General features: G+C 50.8%; 1 protein-coding gene across 7 annotated transcripts in view; it reads right to left on the reverse strand.

Annotated features, from left to right (window-relative positions):
* Positions 1 to 17,521, reverse strand: part of SGSM1 (small G protein signaling modulator 1) — an 89,523-nt gene extending 72,002 nt beyond the window's left edge. For 2 of the 7 annotated variants that reach the window (XM_032310004.1, XM_032310001.1), the window contains exons 1-2: positions 17,322 to 17,516; positions 17,139 to 17,182 (exon numbers count right to left, since the gene is read on the reverse strand). In XM_032310004.1, coding sequence (XP_032165895.1) covers positions 17,139 to 17,182; positions 17,322 to 17,340 — 63 coding nt within the window. In that variant the 5' untranslated portion in view covers positions 17,341 to 17,516. Of the gene's footprint in view, positions 1 to 17,138; positions 17,183 to 17,321 lie in introns of all 7 variants that reach the window. The other 5 variants (XM_032310002.1, XM_032310005.1, XM_032310003.1 and 2 more) reach the window with 5 other exon arrangements.
* Positions 17,522 to 18,193: the final 672 nt, after the last annotated feature.

The following is an 18,193-nucleotide window of genomic DNA, read 5'->3' on the forward strand; positions in this document are numbered from 1 at the left end:
TGCTCATTTTTTTTTTTCCTTTGAGCACTCACTGTGTTCCTGGGACTGTTTCCAGCATGACCACCTGAATGAAGTACGTTACCGAATTATTCCCATTTCACAGAAGGGGAAACTGAGGCAGAGAGCTATTAGATAACCCACCCAAAGTCATGCAGAGGAGCCAGGATCAGACCCAGGGCCTTTATTCTAACAAATACTTCGTCTCATCACAGAAGCTGGAGGTCATTTTGAACAAAATACTTCTGTTATTGTCCAGCTTAGAGTGAGACCGTATGTTTACTGGGCATCTACCACGTGTGGAGTACTTTGTATAGAATACTTAATTTATTCTTCACAGGAACATCATTAGCCCCGCTTTAAAGACAGATAAATTGAGCCTCAGAGTTTATGCAATTTGCCCTAAGGTTACAAAACCAGGAAAGGGAGCAGTCAGGACTTGAACTCAGGTCAGCAATGCCTCCAGCCCTACCCAGAAATGGGTCAGGCCCTCTGAAACCCCAAGGTGCTGACAAACCTATGAAAAGTGGCTCCTCAGTCTCACCCAATGTGGGGACCAAAAAAGCTCTGAACTGGGTGTCAGGACACTGCCAACCACGTCCCGTGGGGGCCTTTCCAGGGCAAGAGGACCTCAAAGGTCAAAGTGGTCAGGAAGCTTTCATCCCTGTCCAGCATCCATTCAAGGAGACCTCCAACATTTGCTCACATTTTTCTAATGATGGGGAGCTCACTTCTTTTGGAACCAGTTTATTAGCTCTAATGATAGGATGTTAGGAGGCAGTTGAGAGGCTAAGAGCCAGAATGTGGAGACACCGACCTGGCATCGAATCCTTGACCACTCGTGATGCTGAACCCCCAGCTCATTGGGTAATGGGAGCCTTGAATGAGCCTGTGGAGACAGCACGGGGCACACAGCAGGGATTCTACGAAGAGGAGCCAGTCTTAGATAACAGGGACAGCCCGGGTCATGGTCCAGGCGCCCAGTGGGTATTTGTGAGTGTGAGTTCGGAGAATGTACAGTTGCTAAGGGGCCCTTCGGCTCTATGCACCTACCCCAGCTTCCCATCCATGTGTCTCTTCAGGACTTAGCTGGCCTCTGGGGCAGTGGCCTGGCCCCACCCCTCCACGTGGGACCTCTGAGCATCAGCCACTGCCCACCTTTGGGCCCACCCTGCAACCACTCAGAAACCAGTCACGCCCTCCCACCTTCCACCTGCAAATATTTAAATAGCACAGAGGAGGAGTACTCTCTAGAGGGAGTCAGGCAGGGAAATGGGGCCAACCTCCAAAGCTGGAAGAGGGGCTCCTAGGGCTCCCAGGCCTGCTTTGTCTCCCCACCTAACCCCCTGCCTCCTTCCTGCCACCTGTCCACCCCTATCCAGGTACCCTCACGCTGCCCACCTGGAACCCTGCCAGGTTCCAGATAAACTCACTACTGCCCCTGCCTCTCCAGGTAGTGCTATGCTCACCCCTTCTATGCCTGGAGAGGAAGAGTCCAGCCCAGTGAGCAGGGCTGTCCTAAGAATTATGGGACATGTTAGCAGAGGGCCCCGAACAGGACTGGGCACCCAGCTGGCACCACAGAAAGGGAGGCACCCAAGTGAAGTCAGTAAAAGTCAGCTCACGTGTCAACAGGCCCAGGTCAAATTCCAATTCTGCCATTGGCTGGGTGATCCCAGGCCTCAGTTTCTTCATCTGTAAAATGGAGATGATGTTCACACCACCTGTCAGGGCTGCTAGGTGTGGATTTCATGAAGGAACCATGCACAGCGCTCAGAATGGGAGCAGGGGCTCAGGACCACCACCCTATGGAAAAGAGAGCTTCACATATGGCACTTGTTACCTCTTCTGCCGCTGTATACGTTTGTTTAGAATTTATCATGGCCTGACTTTCACTATATATCTATGTGCTTATCTATTTAGTAGTGTACACCTCTAGGACAGTGCCGGGCAAACAGCAGGTACTTCATATATGCTGATGACCACTCTGATGATTCTAACAATGCTAACTCCAGCAGCTAATGCTTATCAAGTTTGATTCCAGGCAGTGTCTTTAAGTCCCTCTGACACGTGATCGCATTTGCTGTGTGTTCAAGGCCAGGGCAGGCAAACCTATTCTGTAAAGGGGCAGAGAGCAAACACATCAGGTTTACAGTAGGACTGCCAGAAAAATACAGGCTGCCCAGTGACATCTAAGCTTCCAATATGTAAGGAATTTCTTCTAGTGTTAAGGATGTACCAAATATTGCATGGACCCTATCCATACTAAAAGATTATTTGTTGTTTTTCTGAAATTCACATCTAAGCAGGCCATCTGGATTTTTATTTGCTAAATCCGTCAAACCAATTTGCAGGCCACATACAGCCTATGCCCCATCACCTCCTGTTTTCACAACCCTTTTTAGGATGTCAAAACTGTTCTTAGCTTAAGGGCGATGCACACCCAGGCTGGATTTGGCCCACGGAGACCCCTGGTATAAAGCACCCAGCACTGTGCCTGTAGTGCACCTGCGGCCAAAATACAAACCACCGAGCTGCCACCTCAGTCCTGACTCAGAGCACACCATACCCTGGCTGGGGTCTCAGAGGGTTGGCGGCTGGCAGTGCAGGTGGGTGAGTAATGCTGAACCCCCAGCAGCTAATGAGATGGAGGCCCCCTGAGTCTCACGTCTGTGAGAAACTCACAGCAGAAAGGCCAGTTAATTTAGGATGTCTGGAGGGCCTTTAGGGTGGCATTAAAAATAGCTCTCAGTCCTTGGGCCAAGTGAGGAGGAAAGGGCAGTGAACAGAGGGTTGACTCTGCGTCCCATGCAGGCACTCTGGATGCTGAGGACAAGATGCAGGTGCCCTAGTAGGCCAGCGTCTCCAGCCCTGCCCTGGACCGCTGACCCTAAGACGCAGCTCCCCCAAGGCAGTGCCGTGGGATCTTCTGTGCCTTTGCTCACAGATGCCTTCTGCCAGGTGTCTTTCCCTCCATGCTCCAACTCACTAAGTGCAACTCGGGCTTCAGCCCAGATATCACCTCCTCCTCTTGGGAGCCTTCCTGGACTCTCCATACCCAAGCAGGGATAAATGTACCTCTCCCACGTTCTGCCAACACCTGCCTTCCCAGCACCTATCACATGAGACAAAGCTGTCCCTGATTCACTCATCATTTATGAAGCACCTCCTATGAGTTTGGTACAAGGTGACAAGCAGATAGAAGCCCTGTCCTCTTGGAGGTGACAGTCCATTGAGATAGACATTAACCAAATCCAACAAATGGGGACATTACAACAAAAAGTGGGGCCAGTTCTCTGCAGCCAAAGAATGTGGTTCCATGAGAACAAATAACAAGGAAACCGGACCTGGTGAGATAGGTCAAGAAGTCAGGGAAGGCTTCCTGGAGGAGGTATAAAGTATAAACTCAAGATCTAAAGTATAAACAGAACTGAACTCTCCAGTCTGTGGTTTCTCCAAACTCTAAAGCAAAGGGGAAAAAAAGCGGTCCCCTGCAACTGCCCCCCCCAGAGCCACCATGGAGCTCAAAGGAAGGAACGGATGTAAGGACAGCGTGGCAGGGAAAAGTACTACATGGAAATAGCTGGCGGCTTTTTACTTTCTAATTTGTTATAGGTGGGGCACCCAGGAGGTGAGCTGGGAGAGGCTGGAACAGGGCTGCAAGCTGTGACTCTTTCCATTGTGTAGCCCTACCTTCCTTTTCTGCCAAATCCTGTCCCTTCCCCTTCCTGCACCCAGCTCCACCAGTCACAGGTGCCGTTCCTTCTTTGTGACTCACCATTCCCGTGCCCCGCCTTTGCTTTGTGCAGGCCCCTCCACCTGATATCCCCACCCACTCCTACTCCATCTCCAGCTCTGGAGAAGCCACCCCATCCTCCAGAACACACTCACTGAGGTGCCCCTTCTCCTCAGTGAGTTCTGGAGGATGGGGACCCCCCTGAGATCCCTGAGGGGGGTCCTAAGATACCCCCAAAGTTGATGTGATTCCTCCCTCTTCTAAGCTCTTATGGTCAGCCAGGAGCACTGGGCTCTCCAGGCAAACTTCCAGAATTCACACCCCAGCTCTTGCACACATGATCTTGGGTGAATTGTGTCCCTTCTCTGAACCTCAGCATTCCCACCAGTAAAATGGGTCTCAGCTATTTGCCTCACAGGCATAAAATCGAAAGCATTTAACAGGGTGGCAGCCCCAGAGTAAGTGCTTCAGATACTGATCAGATATTCACTGAGCCTGGCACCATGCTTGGGGACATTATTTCATTTATCCCTCAGGGCAATTAGGTGAGATGGGTATGAGAACTCCATTTCACAGATAAGGAAACTGAGTCTTGGTGAAGTTCAATACCTGTCCAAGAGCACATGGCTTTTGAATGGCAGAGTGGGGACTCGAACCCAAGACTAACTGTCCTTGCACTGAGCCTGGCACACAGCAGGTTCATTTATTCATTCAACACCGATGGGTGCATCCCACAAGCCAGGTGGGTGTTTCACATCCATGAACCCAAAGATTCACAACAAGCATGCAATGTGGGTATCACTATTGTTATTCTATTTTCCCAATGAGGCAGGTGACCTAGGAGGGACAGAGACCATCTGGCCCAAGAAGAGGTTGGGATTTGAATCAAGGTCTCCTGCTCCAAAGTTCCAGGTGGCCAATGCACCTGCTCCCTCAGCCCCGTACAGCCAAGTGTCATAGTCATGGCCAACTGCTACCCACGTCCAAGTCCTAGGGCACCAGCCGGCTCCACCTCTGTCCTGCCATGACCTTTCATCCCTGATCTCCCCCAGGTATGCCCAGCGCCTCATGGCTCCCTCTCCCTGCTGCACATCGGCTTCCAAAGGAGAATCATGATCACAAAGGGAAAGCGTCCAACCTGAAATGCTTATTACTGAATGAAAGAAGCCAATCTGAAAAAGGCTACATGCTGTACAATTCTAGCTGCAGGACATTCTGGAAAGAGCAACACTATGGAGACGGTGAAAAGATCAGTGGTTGCCAGGGGTTAGAGGGAGGGACGGATGAATAGGCAGAGCACAGAGGATTTTTAGGGCAGAAAAAGAGATGTATAGGAAATCTCTGTACTCTCTGTTCAATTTCCACTGTGAAGCTAAATCTGCTGTTAAAAAATAAAGTCTATTAAAAAAAAAAAAACAAGAAAAAGAAGAAAGGAAAAAGGAAATATCCTTCCTGTGTTCTGGGGCTAGTACAGGATGTCAGCATGTGTGCCATGCTGTGGCACACGGGTGAATTGCCTCCTCCCAGATGGGGTCCTCCATGCCCTCAGACCATCATGGCCTGCACTGGGCTGGGGTCTTCTCAGACAAGGGGTCTGCAGGGGTCTGGCACTCAGCAGGAGTGCAGCAGCTGCTGGTGGATGGATGGATCAGAGCTTCCTCTCCTGGACTTCCAGAACAGACCTGCCCCACCCTCCCACCCACATCCTTCCACCCCTGCCCTCCACATCCACACAGATGGAAGACGAAAGCCAAGACACAGGACAGTCCTTCTGCAGCCCCATCTGTGTGGTGGGAGAGAGCAGGGGGCCAGGGAGGGGGTTCCTATAAGTGATGTCGCCACGGCTCGTGGATTTCGGAGGGCTAGAAAAGTCCTCCCTCCTGTACCTCCTTGTTGACCTGCCCTAAACGTGACTGTGGGCCTTGCAAGCAAAAAGCAAAAGCCTTTCTCTTTCACTGGGCAGCTGCTAGGCTGGTCCCAGTTAATGGTTTACTAGGATGCTACAAATAGGCACCACGCATCGTTCCCTCACGGTATAGGGATGCGCCAACCTGCTCTGACCTGGAAGCTTGACGTTCTGGACACTGAGGATGGGTTTCCGACACACAGGCCTCCCCTCACAGCCCTGCACGGGTGTTCAGACCCCCCCTGACAAAGAGGTCCCCCCGCCCCTGCTGCCATGCCTGGTTCTGGGGCATCTATCTGAAGGCATCTTTGCAAAAAGTTCCTTCCAGCCCCACTCCCACACATGGCCACTCAGGGAGATGATAGAGCTGTGCAGAGTCAATCCCCCGCCGCCCCTCCACTCCCAGAGGAAACGGCCTGCGTGTCTCACATTCCCAGCTCACCCCCTGGAGACCAGCCAGCATTCTCCTGGGGGCTCTGCCTGCTGCGGGAGGCGGCTCCCCTGACAACGCACCTCGCTTCCACAGACCCATGGGCCTCGTAGATGAGGAAGGCACACAGAGTCTGGAGCAGCCTCGATTCTCTTTGCGGGTCTGAGCAGCTGCATGAAAGAAGAGCCAGAATTCCCAGAAGGTTGCTTCAAACATGCACAGGGTGCACCAGGAAACACACAAACTGCCTCTAGCCTAGCTTAGGCGGGAAAGCAGTCCAGGGTCGCATCCAAGGGCTGGGTTAGGACATTGGCTCTGCCCCCTTCACCAGCTGTGTGACCTTGGGTAGGTCATTTCACTTCCTCCATCCTTCCATGTACCCACCTGTAAAGGGAGATAATAAACTGGACCTACCCTCCTGAGATGTTTTAAGGATTAACTGTGTTAATGAATGTAAAGCACTTAGCATAATGTCTAGGGCACTACGGAACTTTCTGGAAATGCTCTAAGCCTGTGTTGTCCAAAGTGGGATCTCTAGCCACGTGGGGCTGTTGTGCACTTGAAACTCGGCTAATGCAACTGAGCGACAGGATTTTTTATTTAATTGAGTTTTACTTAAATGTAAGGAGGCACATGGGACTAGTGGCTCTCATTGGACAGTACAGGTCCGGAACACAGCAGGTGCCCAATAAATGGTAATTATGATTATTATTAGGGGTGGTTGTGATTGGAGGGCTCACTGAGTTAGAGATTAGGGAGGATTTCATTTCTGAGTGAGCCGAGGTCGGGTCAACTGTATTCCTCTTCACATCCCAGCATCTTGCCTGGCGGTTCTAAACCACTTTGGATTTGGGGGGCTGTGGACTCCTTAGAGGTACTGAGAATACTGTCTTCCTACAGCAAGTACAACTTCAGGGCTCTGCATGATGCTGGAGTAGAATCTCTGATTCCACAGACACCCAGGACCTAGTAGGCCCTCAAGTAGCACTTTCAGGAGGACTGGGGCAACCTCCGCACTTCAGGGCTGGGCTCCAGATGCTGGCACCTTCATCCTATCCAGCTGGACATCTGTGGCTTTTCTGCCTGGTTCCCATGTCCCTGTCTGGTCACTTTACCCTGACACTCCCTGGGGTCCCCTCTCTCACTCTCACTGGGCTTAAGCCCCACCACACCGTCCCTCTAGGCCCAGCCTAGCAGAGCAATGCACCCAACAGCCATTGATGCAAAAGGTACATGTGACCCAGCTGGTCCGATGAGACCTAATCCTAAAAGTTCCCGGAGAACCATGGGGAAGAGGAAGCTCTCTGTTTGCTGATGCCAAGCTGGCAGGTTGTACCCTGAGAGCTGCTGGGGCAATGCTTTCCCTCCCCACACAGACAGGCAAGGCAGAAAGCCAGCATAGAGACATGAAAACAGACAGGGTTCTGATGACATCATCGGAACCCTAGATAGAGCCGCACCTGAAGCTGGATGGACTCCAAATTCCCAAACGTCTGAACCAATGAATTGATTTTTTTTTTTTAGCCTCTCTTTCCCTTTTGGTTTTATGTTTATATATGTATTTATTGTTCTAGCTGGTTTTGTTAGCAAGTTATTACTCAAATTGAAATGGGTATAGCTAGCTAAAAATTCCCTGCTATGCTGCTTCTCAGTTGTGTGACCTTGGTCCAGTTTTATTTTTTTTAGACTATTTACTTATTTATTTATTTGAGAGAAAAAGAGGGAGAGCAACAAATAAAGGGTAAGAGCAGAAAGGAGATGAGAGAAACAGACTTTCTGTGGAGCAAGAAGCCCGACACGGGGCTCAATCCTGGAATCCTGAGATCATGACCTGAGCCGTAGGTAGACACATAACTGACTGAGCCACCCAGGCGGCTCAGGTTAACCTCTCTCAGCTTCAATTTCCTTCATCAATAGAGCTGCTATTTGTACCTAGTCTAAAGGAAGCTTGCTTGATGCATTAAATGAGATCAAACAAAGCAATTTAGAACAGCATTTAATAAATGGTGGTTGTAAAGATATCTTTATGTCTAAAAAAAAGGGGGGGCAAAAAATGCATGATAGTTGCTATAATTCTAGCTTGCTAATTAAATGTTATTTACTAACTAATAAAAATTAAAGGAGAATCATTCAACGTCCCAGGTATCACCAAGTCTCTTCACTCCTGGGACTTCTGTTATTTGATTTTTAAATGGGGACTCACGGCAAAGGAACTGTTACTGCCCTTTATAAACCTGAGTTCCTTCAAGGTACGCCAAAGACAAAGCACAAGAATCTATTCATGTCTTGTCTTTCTGTATGACTGAAAGAAAAATACGCTGCCTCCCACTGGAGTTCAGCACTCTTAGCTGCTCAGAGCTAAGAGTGGGCTCAGAGCAGCCAAGTGGTGGGGCCAGCAGGCTGATGAGGGGGTTGGACCTTCCTTGGCTGAGGGATTACCTCCATGAGGCCAAGGAGCCACCAGACCCAGAGGGAAGATCCCACTGCCCACCTCAGGATGGCAAGGCAGCCAGGCAAGACTCAGCTTTCTTGGCCCCCCTTCAAGGGCTCATTCCTCCGGACTCCCATGAAATAACCTCTCCCCAGCCTGTGGCTGCTGCACCCCCAGCCCAGGGCTTACCCACAGAGAGCCAGATCCCACGCCAAGAACATCTGCAAGTTCAGATGTGCCTGACCAGAAAGGGCAGCACAATGTCCTTCTGCAACTGAGTTCTGTCTTACTCTTAAATGGGTGAGCCAAGCAGTATGCCAGGGCCCTTCATGAATACTGGTGAATTCCCAGGAATGATGGCATAATAGCAGTGCTGCGTGGTACAAGGTACGCTTGCCATCTGATGCCCAAGGATGCCGGAGTCAGAGAGGTTCATGCGTCCGCTAAAGGACAGGGCCAGAACTTTAACTCAAGGTGGTCCGGTTCCAAAGCTTGGACCTTTCCCCAGTTCCACATACTCAGGGTATCTCCTAACCGTAAGTAGGTCATCAGTTTCAGCTCTGGAGTAATGCAGAGCAGGGTTCTAAGGCCAGAACCTCATGCTGTACTACTGACAATGTCCATGACCTTTGGCAACTTACTTGCCATCTCTGCATGTCAATATCCTTATCTTTAAGGGACAGCCTTTTTACCACTTCACGTGGTGGCATCAGGACAACAGAACAAAGTCATCTATATAAAATGCCCAGTAAATGCTGCTTAAGAAACAAATAAAAAAAAATCTTTATCCCATTAGAATGCCTTTCAATGACCCTTGGAATGAAGGCTCCTGAACAGTTTCATCAGCTACTGAGTTTTTAATAGGTCTTAAGTATAGGCTTGGCAACTTCGGAGTTGACAAAATGCAGAGAGACTTGGCTCTCAGAAAGAGATGCTGGCCAAATTTGATGGCTCAAGGTTCTTAGAATCCTGGGGCCGTCCAACCTTGTCTACTTAGAAAGCAGAATGACACAGGGAGAAGGGGCCCGTTCGGAGGCCACAGATGCTTAGGGGCACAGTTGGGACAGGGCTCCAGTGTTCTCCCTTCCCATCCTGGGGTCTGCAGACCCATCAGGGTGACAAAAATGCCCTTTCCTACCTGCCAACCAGCAACAGAGGTGACCAGCCTCTCCCGGAGCCCCTCATGAAGTCACTGTAGGGGAGACCCAGCCAGACCATGCAGGAGACATAACCACGCTGTAAGCCCTCTGTCACCCTTGTCACATCTGACCATGGTGCTGAAACCCAGGCTCTGCACCAGCAGGAGCTCCCGGAAGCCACACTACCAGAGCCCTGAGAAAAGCATCAAACGCACGGCACGGCTGTGGCTGCATGATTCATGAGGAGAAACTGCCATCTTAAGCCTGGAAACACGACACATGCAAACTGATCTGAGTCAACCCTATAAGCATCAGAGAGCCCAGAAATATCTGTGCCATTTTCCTGCATCCATGCGACTGGCAAGCATTTCTGGAACCCCTTCTTGGCTGGTGGGGTAGCTGGGCAGAGTTGGGGGGCTCTGGTTTCTAGCCTGCATATTGAAAGCTCAGAAAAGAACAAGATGTTTCCTCTCTTGCTTAATGACCTTGTGCCCCCATTCGTCCCCCGCATTTATCACTAGCCTATAGCCTGAGCAGTCTACAACATGGGTAAATTCCTATTCCCCCCACCCCTCATTCAAAATCCTCCCATGGCTGCTATCTCATGTCTGAGGGCCACACAACCCTGAAGCAGCAGCCTCCTGTTCTCTCTCTGACCTCATCTCCTCCTCTACTCTGTTCACTCCACTCCAGGCTCCTTGGCCTCCTTGCCCTTCATTGCTCCTGACTCTGCGCCTTTGCATATGCTGTTCCCTCTGTCAAGAACACTCTTCCTGCAGATGTCAGTAGGGTTCTCTCCTTCCCTTGAGGTCCTTGCTCAAATGTCATTATATCAGAGAGGCCATCCCTGACCACCTCCTCTGGAGAACCCTTCCCCCTCCTCTCCACTCCCTTTCCAGCTTTATTTTCCTCACAGTATTTGTGGCTTCTAATACAGGCATACTTTGCTTTATTGTGCTTTGCAGACACTACTTTTTTTTTCTTTTCTTTTCTTTTTTTTAAACAAATTGAAGGTTTGTAGCAATCCTGCATTGAACAAGTCTATATCAGTCCCATTTTCCCAACAACATTTGCTCACTTCCTGTCTCTGTGTCACACTCTGGTAATTCTAACAATATTTCCAAACTTCTCTTTATTATTATATTTATCACAGTGATCTGTTATCAGTGATGATGACTCCCTGAAAACTCAGATCATGGTTAGCAATTTTTTAGCAGTAACATTTTTTTTGTGGGGGGAAGCCTGTATCTCCTACTTAAAATGTATACAATATGGGGTGCCTGGGTGGCTCAGTCAGGCAAACATCTGCCTTCTGCTCAGGTTGTGCTCCTGGAGTCCCAGGATCAAGTCCCACATGGGACTCCCTGCTCCACAGGGAGTCTGCTTCTCTCTCTGCCCTCACCCCACTCGCCTCCCCTCTCTCTCTCAAATAAATAGATAAAATCTTTTAAAAAATGTATACAATATATTTAAAGTATATACAATGTATATAATAAGATAAAAATATAATTTATATACTAACATAACAGTATTTCTTTTTTTTTTTTAAGATTTTATTTATTTATTTGGCAGAGAGAAATCACAAGTAGAAGGAGAGGCAGGCAGAGAGAGAGAGGGAAGCAGGCTCCCCGCTGAGCAGAGAGCCCGATGCGGGACTCGATCCCAGGACCCTGAGATCATGACCTGAGCCGAAGGCAGCAGCTTAACCCACTGAGCCACCCAGGCGCCCCCATAACAGTATTTCTAAGTTAAGATATATACATTGGTTTTTTTGAGACACAATTCTTTTGTACCCTTAACTGACTACAGCATAGTATAAACATAACTTTTATATGCACTGAAATACCAAAAAACTCCTTTGACTCAATTGATCACAATATTTGCTTTCTCCTGGTGGCCTGGAATAGAATCCAAAACATCTCCAAGGTGTGCCTGCATATATTTATTGTTTATCTATCTGTCCCCCAACTGAACTATTTGCTTCATGATAGCATGTGAGCAAGGATGCTGCTTTGCTCCTTCTCTACAGTTCCTAGAGCAGTACCTGGTATATAGTTGATGCTCAATAAATATTTGTGGAAGAAAGGAAGAAGTAAAGAAGGAAGGGATGGAAGGAGGGGCAGGGGGGGGGGTAAGAGGTGGGGAGAGAAGGAGAGAGGAAGGAGAAAGTTTTCTTCCAAGAAGTGGCAAATGTCTCCCTCCTGGCCCCTGTTATCAGCTGACACTTTCTGAAGTCCAAGTCCAACCAAGACCCTCCCTGCTCCTAAGTCTTCTCCAGCTCCACACTATCTGATGGAGCAAATGTTGCAGCCTGGCAATTCACAGCCCCGAACAGGCTGTGGCAAATGGACCTGTTCTGCCTCATCTCTTCCCCTACACTCATCTGACCCTAAGCCATGTTTCCCGGGACTCGATGAACCTCTGTGAGGCCACCCTTCAGAGCCAGACGAAGAAGGATTTGAATCCTGGCTTCTCCATGGACTGGCTGTGCAACCTTAAAGGGGGCTGCTTAACCTCTCTGTGCCTCCAGCTCTTCCTTTATCAAGCAGATAATTATTCTCCCTCTCAGGGCTGTCGTGGAGCATGTCGGAAGGAACGTCTGGGGGTGCACTCAGCACAGAAGTTTCTCAATCACAACCACGGTGCAATTCTGGGCTGGACACATCTTTGTGGTGGGGAGGCTATCCTGGGCACTGTGGGAAGCTGAGCAGCATTCCTGGACTCTCCCCACTAGATGCCAGCAGGACCCCCAGTTTTGACAACCAGAAATGGCTCCAGACATTAGCAAATGTCCCCCGGGGTAGGACTGCTGGATTCAGCAATACATACCGATACTAAATAAATAAGTAAATAAATAAATAAATAAATAAATAAAAGTATTTACTGTGGGGGCGCCTGGGTGGCTCAGTGGGTTAAGCCGCTGCCTTCGGCTCAGGTCATGATCTCAGGGTCCTGGGGTCAAGCCCCACATCGATCTCTCTGCTCAGCGGGAGCCTGCTACCTCCTCTCTATCTCTGCCTGCCTCTCTGCCTACTTGTAATCTCTCTCTGTCAAATAAATAAATAAAATCTTAAAAAAAAAAAAAAAAGTATTTACTGTGTATGGGGAATTCAAATTTAACTGTATGACCCATATGTTATCAGGCAACCCTACCCAGGGGAGGGGGGCAAGTTGTCACCCCTCTTTCATTGAGCACCCCTGGATTAAAGTGGGAGCACCACGGGGGTCTTAGTAGAAACATGGGTTGGTTCTCTCACTTTCCTCCAATCTTCTTAGGGTGTGATGCCCTCCTCCCCCATCCCATTACCCCCACAGAGGAGGGCTGGGAGGCATAGCTCCCCAAACTCAGCCACTGTGATAAGGGCTCCCCATGGCAGCTCTTACACCAGACCCAGTTGGCAGCGGTACACGGAGTGTCCTCTTCAGGACCCGACTCGTCCCCCTGTCTCCTTCCCAGGGTCTCTCCTCCTGCCCTCCAGCAGCAGCCTTCTCCCTTCCAATTAAGAGGCCTCCCAGGCTCAGCACCAGGCAAGAAAACAAGGCAGTTAGTCACTTTGCTTCCCTTATCAACTCCTCGGTCACGTGGCTGGCTCCTTTAATGGCAGTTGTCATGGCAACGAGAAGCTAGTCCCCACAGCTCTGGGAACCAAAACAAAATTAAGGGGTGGAGGCGGGAGAGGAAAAGAGGGGAGGGTGAAACAAGCAAGGAAGGAGCCTGGATGGAGCTGGTTGGGTTTAAGTGGAGGAAATTGTGCCCGAGCGGAGGCCACCATGTCTCCAGCTTTCCCTTGGCAACATTGGGGAGACAGAGAAAAAAATAAGATGTCTGCCCAGAAGCAGCACAGCCTAACATAGTGGGGTTTCCACGTGGCTTATCCTGACAGGTGAGTAATCTTCATCCTCATAATAAATAAACTGAAACTCAGGAACCTTGTGAAGGTAAAGACAGATGCTTGTCTAAGACTGTACAACCTACAAGCCGTCAAGTTAGCTCCACCCTCTACCTCCATATAGCTCATGTCCTCCCCACTCCTCTGCTTCTGCTTTTAGGGTAAGACCACATGCTCTGCCCCTCTGCATTTCGCACCCAGCCACTTCCCCAGTCTGTTCGTCCCTCAGGTTCATGGTGCTCCCTCCAGCCACAGTCTTCGTATATGCTGTTCCCTCTGCCAGGAAGGGTTTTCCTCTCTATCTTCCCAACTCCCACCTCCACCTAGAAGGTTTACTCATCGCTCATGTATTTTCTTAAACATCCCTTCCTCCAGAAAGCCTTCCTGGGCCACCTGCATGAGGTTAATCACACTGTTGTGTGTTCTTGTGGTGCCAAGCGTCTCTACTTCACGCTTTGGTGCAAAGCCTGTCATGATCCCTTGAATTACAGTCAGAATGTCTATTGGGGGTCTGTCTACCATACCGGATGTCAGCACCAAGAGGGGAAGACTTGTCTTGTTCGCTGCTGTAGCCACAGAGCCCAGCCCGGTGTCTGGCACACAGACGCTGCCCTAAACATACCGGAATTTAAACCCAGCTCTGGGTGAGCCCAAAGCCCCTTTCTGACCTGCTTCATGGTAACTGGGTCATACTGGCTCCCAGAGTCAGCACTGGACAGAGCTCCCAGCCTCAAGGACTCTGCTGGCCTTTGAGGTTTCTGTGGCTCAGCCCAAACTTGCACACCTTATCTAAGGAAACTGATTGTTAAGCCACCTTCCAGAAAGAATGATGCGAGTTGCCTCTGGCAGGCATGTGGCTCCTCTGAACCCAGAAAGATGGGGGGAAAAAAGAAGAGCAGACTTGACTTCCAGATTTCCAGGCAAAGAGCTTCCCTCCACCATTCCACTGGAGACAGGCTCTCTGATACTGGGAAGAGAAGCTCCCCAAAGAGGTTGTTAGAGTAAGGAAAGGAGATAAGAGGTCTGCTTTGGTGGGGCATGGACTTGTCGCCATGCCCTTGGGGGCACCCATGCTGAACAAAGACTTCATATAAGACCTGAACTTGTCTTCTCTTTACTGGTTCTGTACCTTTGAGATATCACTTACTCTGTCTGGGCCATTTCAGCTCTGTACGATGGAAATCATGCCACCCATGCTGAGACTCTGGTGCCATGTAGACATGGAAGGGCACATTTGGGATATAAGAGCCTGGCTCTGATGTCAGACAGACCTGGTGGTTTAAGTCCCTGGCTTTGGACCTTCCTGACTGCGTTCCCTTGAGCAGCTCATACCTCCTCTCCAGGCTTGGTTTCCTTGGTCCATAAAATATGAACAATCTCAGTCACCTCATAAAGTTACTATGTACATCGGGTATGGCACAGAGTAGCCCCCACTATATGGAAACTCTGATTACTGAAATGACCCAAGAAAAGTAGAATTTAGAATCAGTCACCAACTTGTGACCATAACCCTTGCCTTCTGGCTGCAGGTTATATACTGCTTGAGGCCCTTTACCCAAACTTGCAAGGTTCTGTCCCTGACCCCTTCAGGCACCAAGCAGGGTGCCAAGGGATCCCTCTGATCAGGTGACGGCTTCGGCCTTATGCCAAGCAGAGAGTTCATTCCAAGCCCCAAACTTGGCGGCTCCCAGGAGAGAGGATGCAAGCCCACAACTCTGGTCACCAGGGGCAAAGTATCCCCCACAGCCTGCCACTATCCCAAACTAGACTAACATGGGTGGGATCTCTAAGAACAGTGGAACAATACCTCTTTCTCCAGATGTGGAAACTGAGTCTTTGAGAGGGCACAGGGACTTGGCCAGGGCACTGAGGGAGCTGCTGGCTGAGCTGGGACCAGGGCCCCAGCTGAACACTGCCCAGAGGCACTGTCCTCCCCATCGCCATTCCAGGTGAAAATATCTGGGAAGCACAAATTGACCTAAACTAACTAGATTTAGTTAAACAATGAACAAACAGGTTCTACAGACACCCTCCCTTGACACAGACATCAGACTATTGTAGGTCTGTGGGTTTTGTTGGAAGGATGGTCTATCCAGACAGAGCTTTCTTCAGGTCCCCACAGTGCTTCTAAGAGGGCTAAACTGAAAAGTTCTGGGCCTTTCTGAGGAATTCAAATATCCTATTATGCATCCTTATTCAGAAATCCTGGAGTGTACAACCAGCCCAGGAGCTGATTCTTTAAACAACGTGGGACATGCCACACACAGAGATCTATACACAGACATACGCCCATGCTTTCCAAGGAGGTTAGGGACAGCAACAGGTCCCAGCATCAAGGCTGTCTTTGATGGCTCTCTGCCACCATGTGGTGAGGGCCTTCTTGGTGCTTGGTGCTGATACCAAAGGCTGATACCCTCAACACACACACACACACACACACACACACACACACACAGAGGCAAAGGAATCAGGCCAGCCCCGGAGGTCTGCAGCCATTCCTGGTCTCAGGCTAAAGACCCAAGATAGGTGATCAGCTCAGCAGTGATGGGGTCCCAGGGTGAGGGATGTGAAGTGACATAAGAAAGGCAAGATACACACACACACACACACACACACACACAGTTACACATACATGGTCACAGCCTCACACACATACACAGAGACTCATGCATCACAAAGATACACATCATAGTCACAAAAATGGATAAACAGACACATGTACACACAATATGGAGATGCACTTGGGTATCTCCAGACAGATGCACAGACATTCTCAGATACACACACTCACAGCCACATATCCTCACCCACACAGGCGTGAGTGTGCTCTACACACACACACACACACACACACACACAGTCCGAGCACCTAAATGCTTCCCAGGAACCCATGCTTATAGATTCACCCCTTGCGGGAAGTCAAGTGCTATTAACTAAGGCTAGACCTGGCTCCCATCTGGCCCCAAGGAGAGAGAAGGGGCAGAAGGGCAGCTGAGCTGGGACTGATTCTGCGTGTGGGGGGTGGGGGGGGTGGGGGGAACCCACCTGCCATGAGGCCTTGGCACATGCCCAGAAATGAAGTAAGCCACTGACTAGGGACTTCCAGGGAGGGAGTCCCCTGGCTCCTGGGGGTGGCTCCAAGGACTGAGAATTGGGGGGAAGGGGGAATGGAGGATTGTTATTTTCCCAAAGTGAACCTTTCCCCTCTTCCGAAGTCTGGTCCTCCTTCTGCAGCCCCATCCAGGCCCTGCATTTTCCAATACGTCCAGTCAGCCCCCCCCAGGTGCTTGCCTCCCCTTAGTGAGACCCACCCATTTGCTCCTTCACAAGAGGGGTTCCTACCCAGGCACATCCAGGTGTACCCCACACCTGGCGGGGCCTCCCGCTGCATCCAGAGCCCCCCCAATACCGGAGGCTCCCACCCCCAAACTCACTGGCCTCCAGTTCCGCAGGAGGTAAATACCTACCCATGTGAGCCCCACACCGGAGGTGCCGCCCCCGCTGCCAGGAGCCACCACTCCTTTAGAGACCTTCCCCGGCGTAGGGGTGAGGAGTTGCAGCAGCCCCCTCCCTCAAGGTCGCGACCCCCGCGCCCGCCCGGGTACCTACCTCCTTCTTGACAGTGCGCAGCAGCCTCTGTCGCGTGTCCGCTTCTGTGGGACGAGATGTGGGACGGCCGGTCAGCCCAGCGCTGAAGGCGGAGGCCCGGGGCTGTCCTCCCGCCGCCTCCCCCCGCCACCCCCCGCCACCCCCCGCCACCCCCCGCCACCCCTGCGCCCCACGGCCCCTTACCCGGGGGGCCCGAGGCCATGGCCGTGAGCGCTGCGTTCCCGGTCAGGCCGCCGGCGGAGGCTGCTCGCTAGCTCTGCTGCTGCAGCCGCGGCGCGGCGGGGCCCAGCGCCGGGTGACGTCAGGACCCGCCGCGCCGCTGCCCCGCCCCTCCAGAGAGCCTCCGCAGCGCGTCGGGGTTCCTGGCGGGAGGTTCCTCTGGTGCCAGACGCAGGCTCAGGTCCCAAGGCCAGCGCCCCGCCCTCCGCGGAAGCTCCGCCCCCCTTCCGCCGCGGCGCCCGGCGCCCCAAGTCCCTCACAACCTCTATTGGGCAGGGCAGGGAGGGATCCTTTATTGGAGGTCGGCTCTGTGCCAGGCTCCAGGAAGCGGAAGGAGATGGAGGGACTGCTACTGATGCTCTGAGCCTCAGGGGTTTCGCCTTTGAAATGGATATAATTTGATAACATAGGAATGATATGAGACTCAAATAAGAGTGAAGATAAAGCACTTAATGGAGACCGAGGAAAAAAGACCAGCAACCGTAGAAGATAGCTGCTGTTGTTATTGTTATTGTTGTTATTATTATTAGGAGTCTTGCAAGATATGGCCAGGCCTTAAGTGGCTCCCTCCCCCACATGCAGATTATTGGGAAAGATCGTCGCAGGACCCTAATAGGGCACCTGTGAGCCAGGACCTCCAGGGCCAGGCAGGCAATGACCTCTTTGGGACCAGCACTTGTTCCACCAAGTTCCTGACCACGGCCACCGAGACTGCGACTCGGGTCTACAAACATTTATTGAGCACCTACCATAACTCAGACAAAAGCCTGCCCTCACAGGGCTTAGAAGGCAGAAAACAAAATAAATAAGCAGATCATGCGGCATGTTGGAAGTTT

The sequence above is a fragment of the Mustela erminea genome, chromosome 13, assembly GCF_009829155.1.
Source record: "Mustela erminea isolate mMusErm1 chromosome 13, mMusErm1.Pri, whole genome shotgun sequence".
NCBI lineage: Eukaryota > Metazoa > Chordata > Mammalia > Carnivora > Mustelidae > Mustela > Mustela erminea.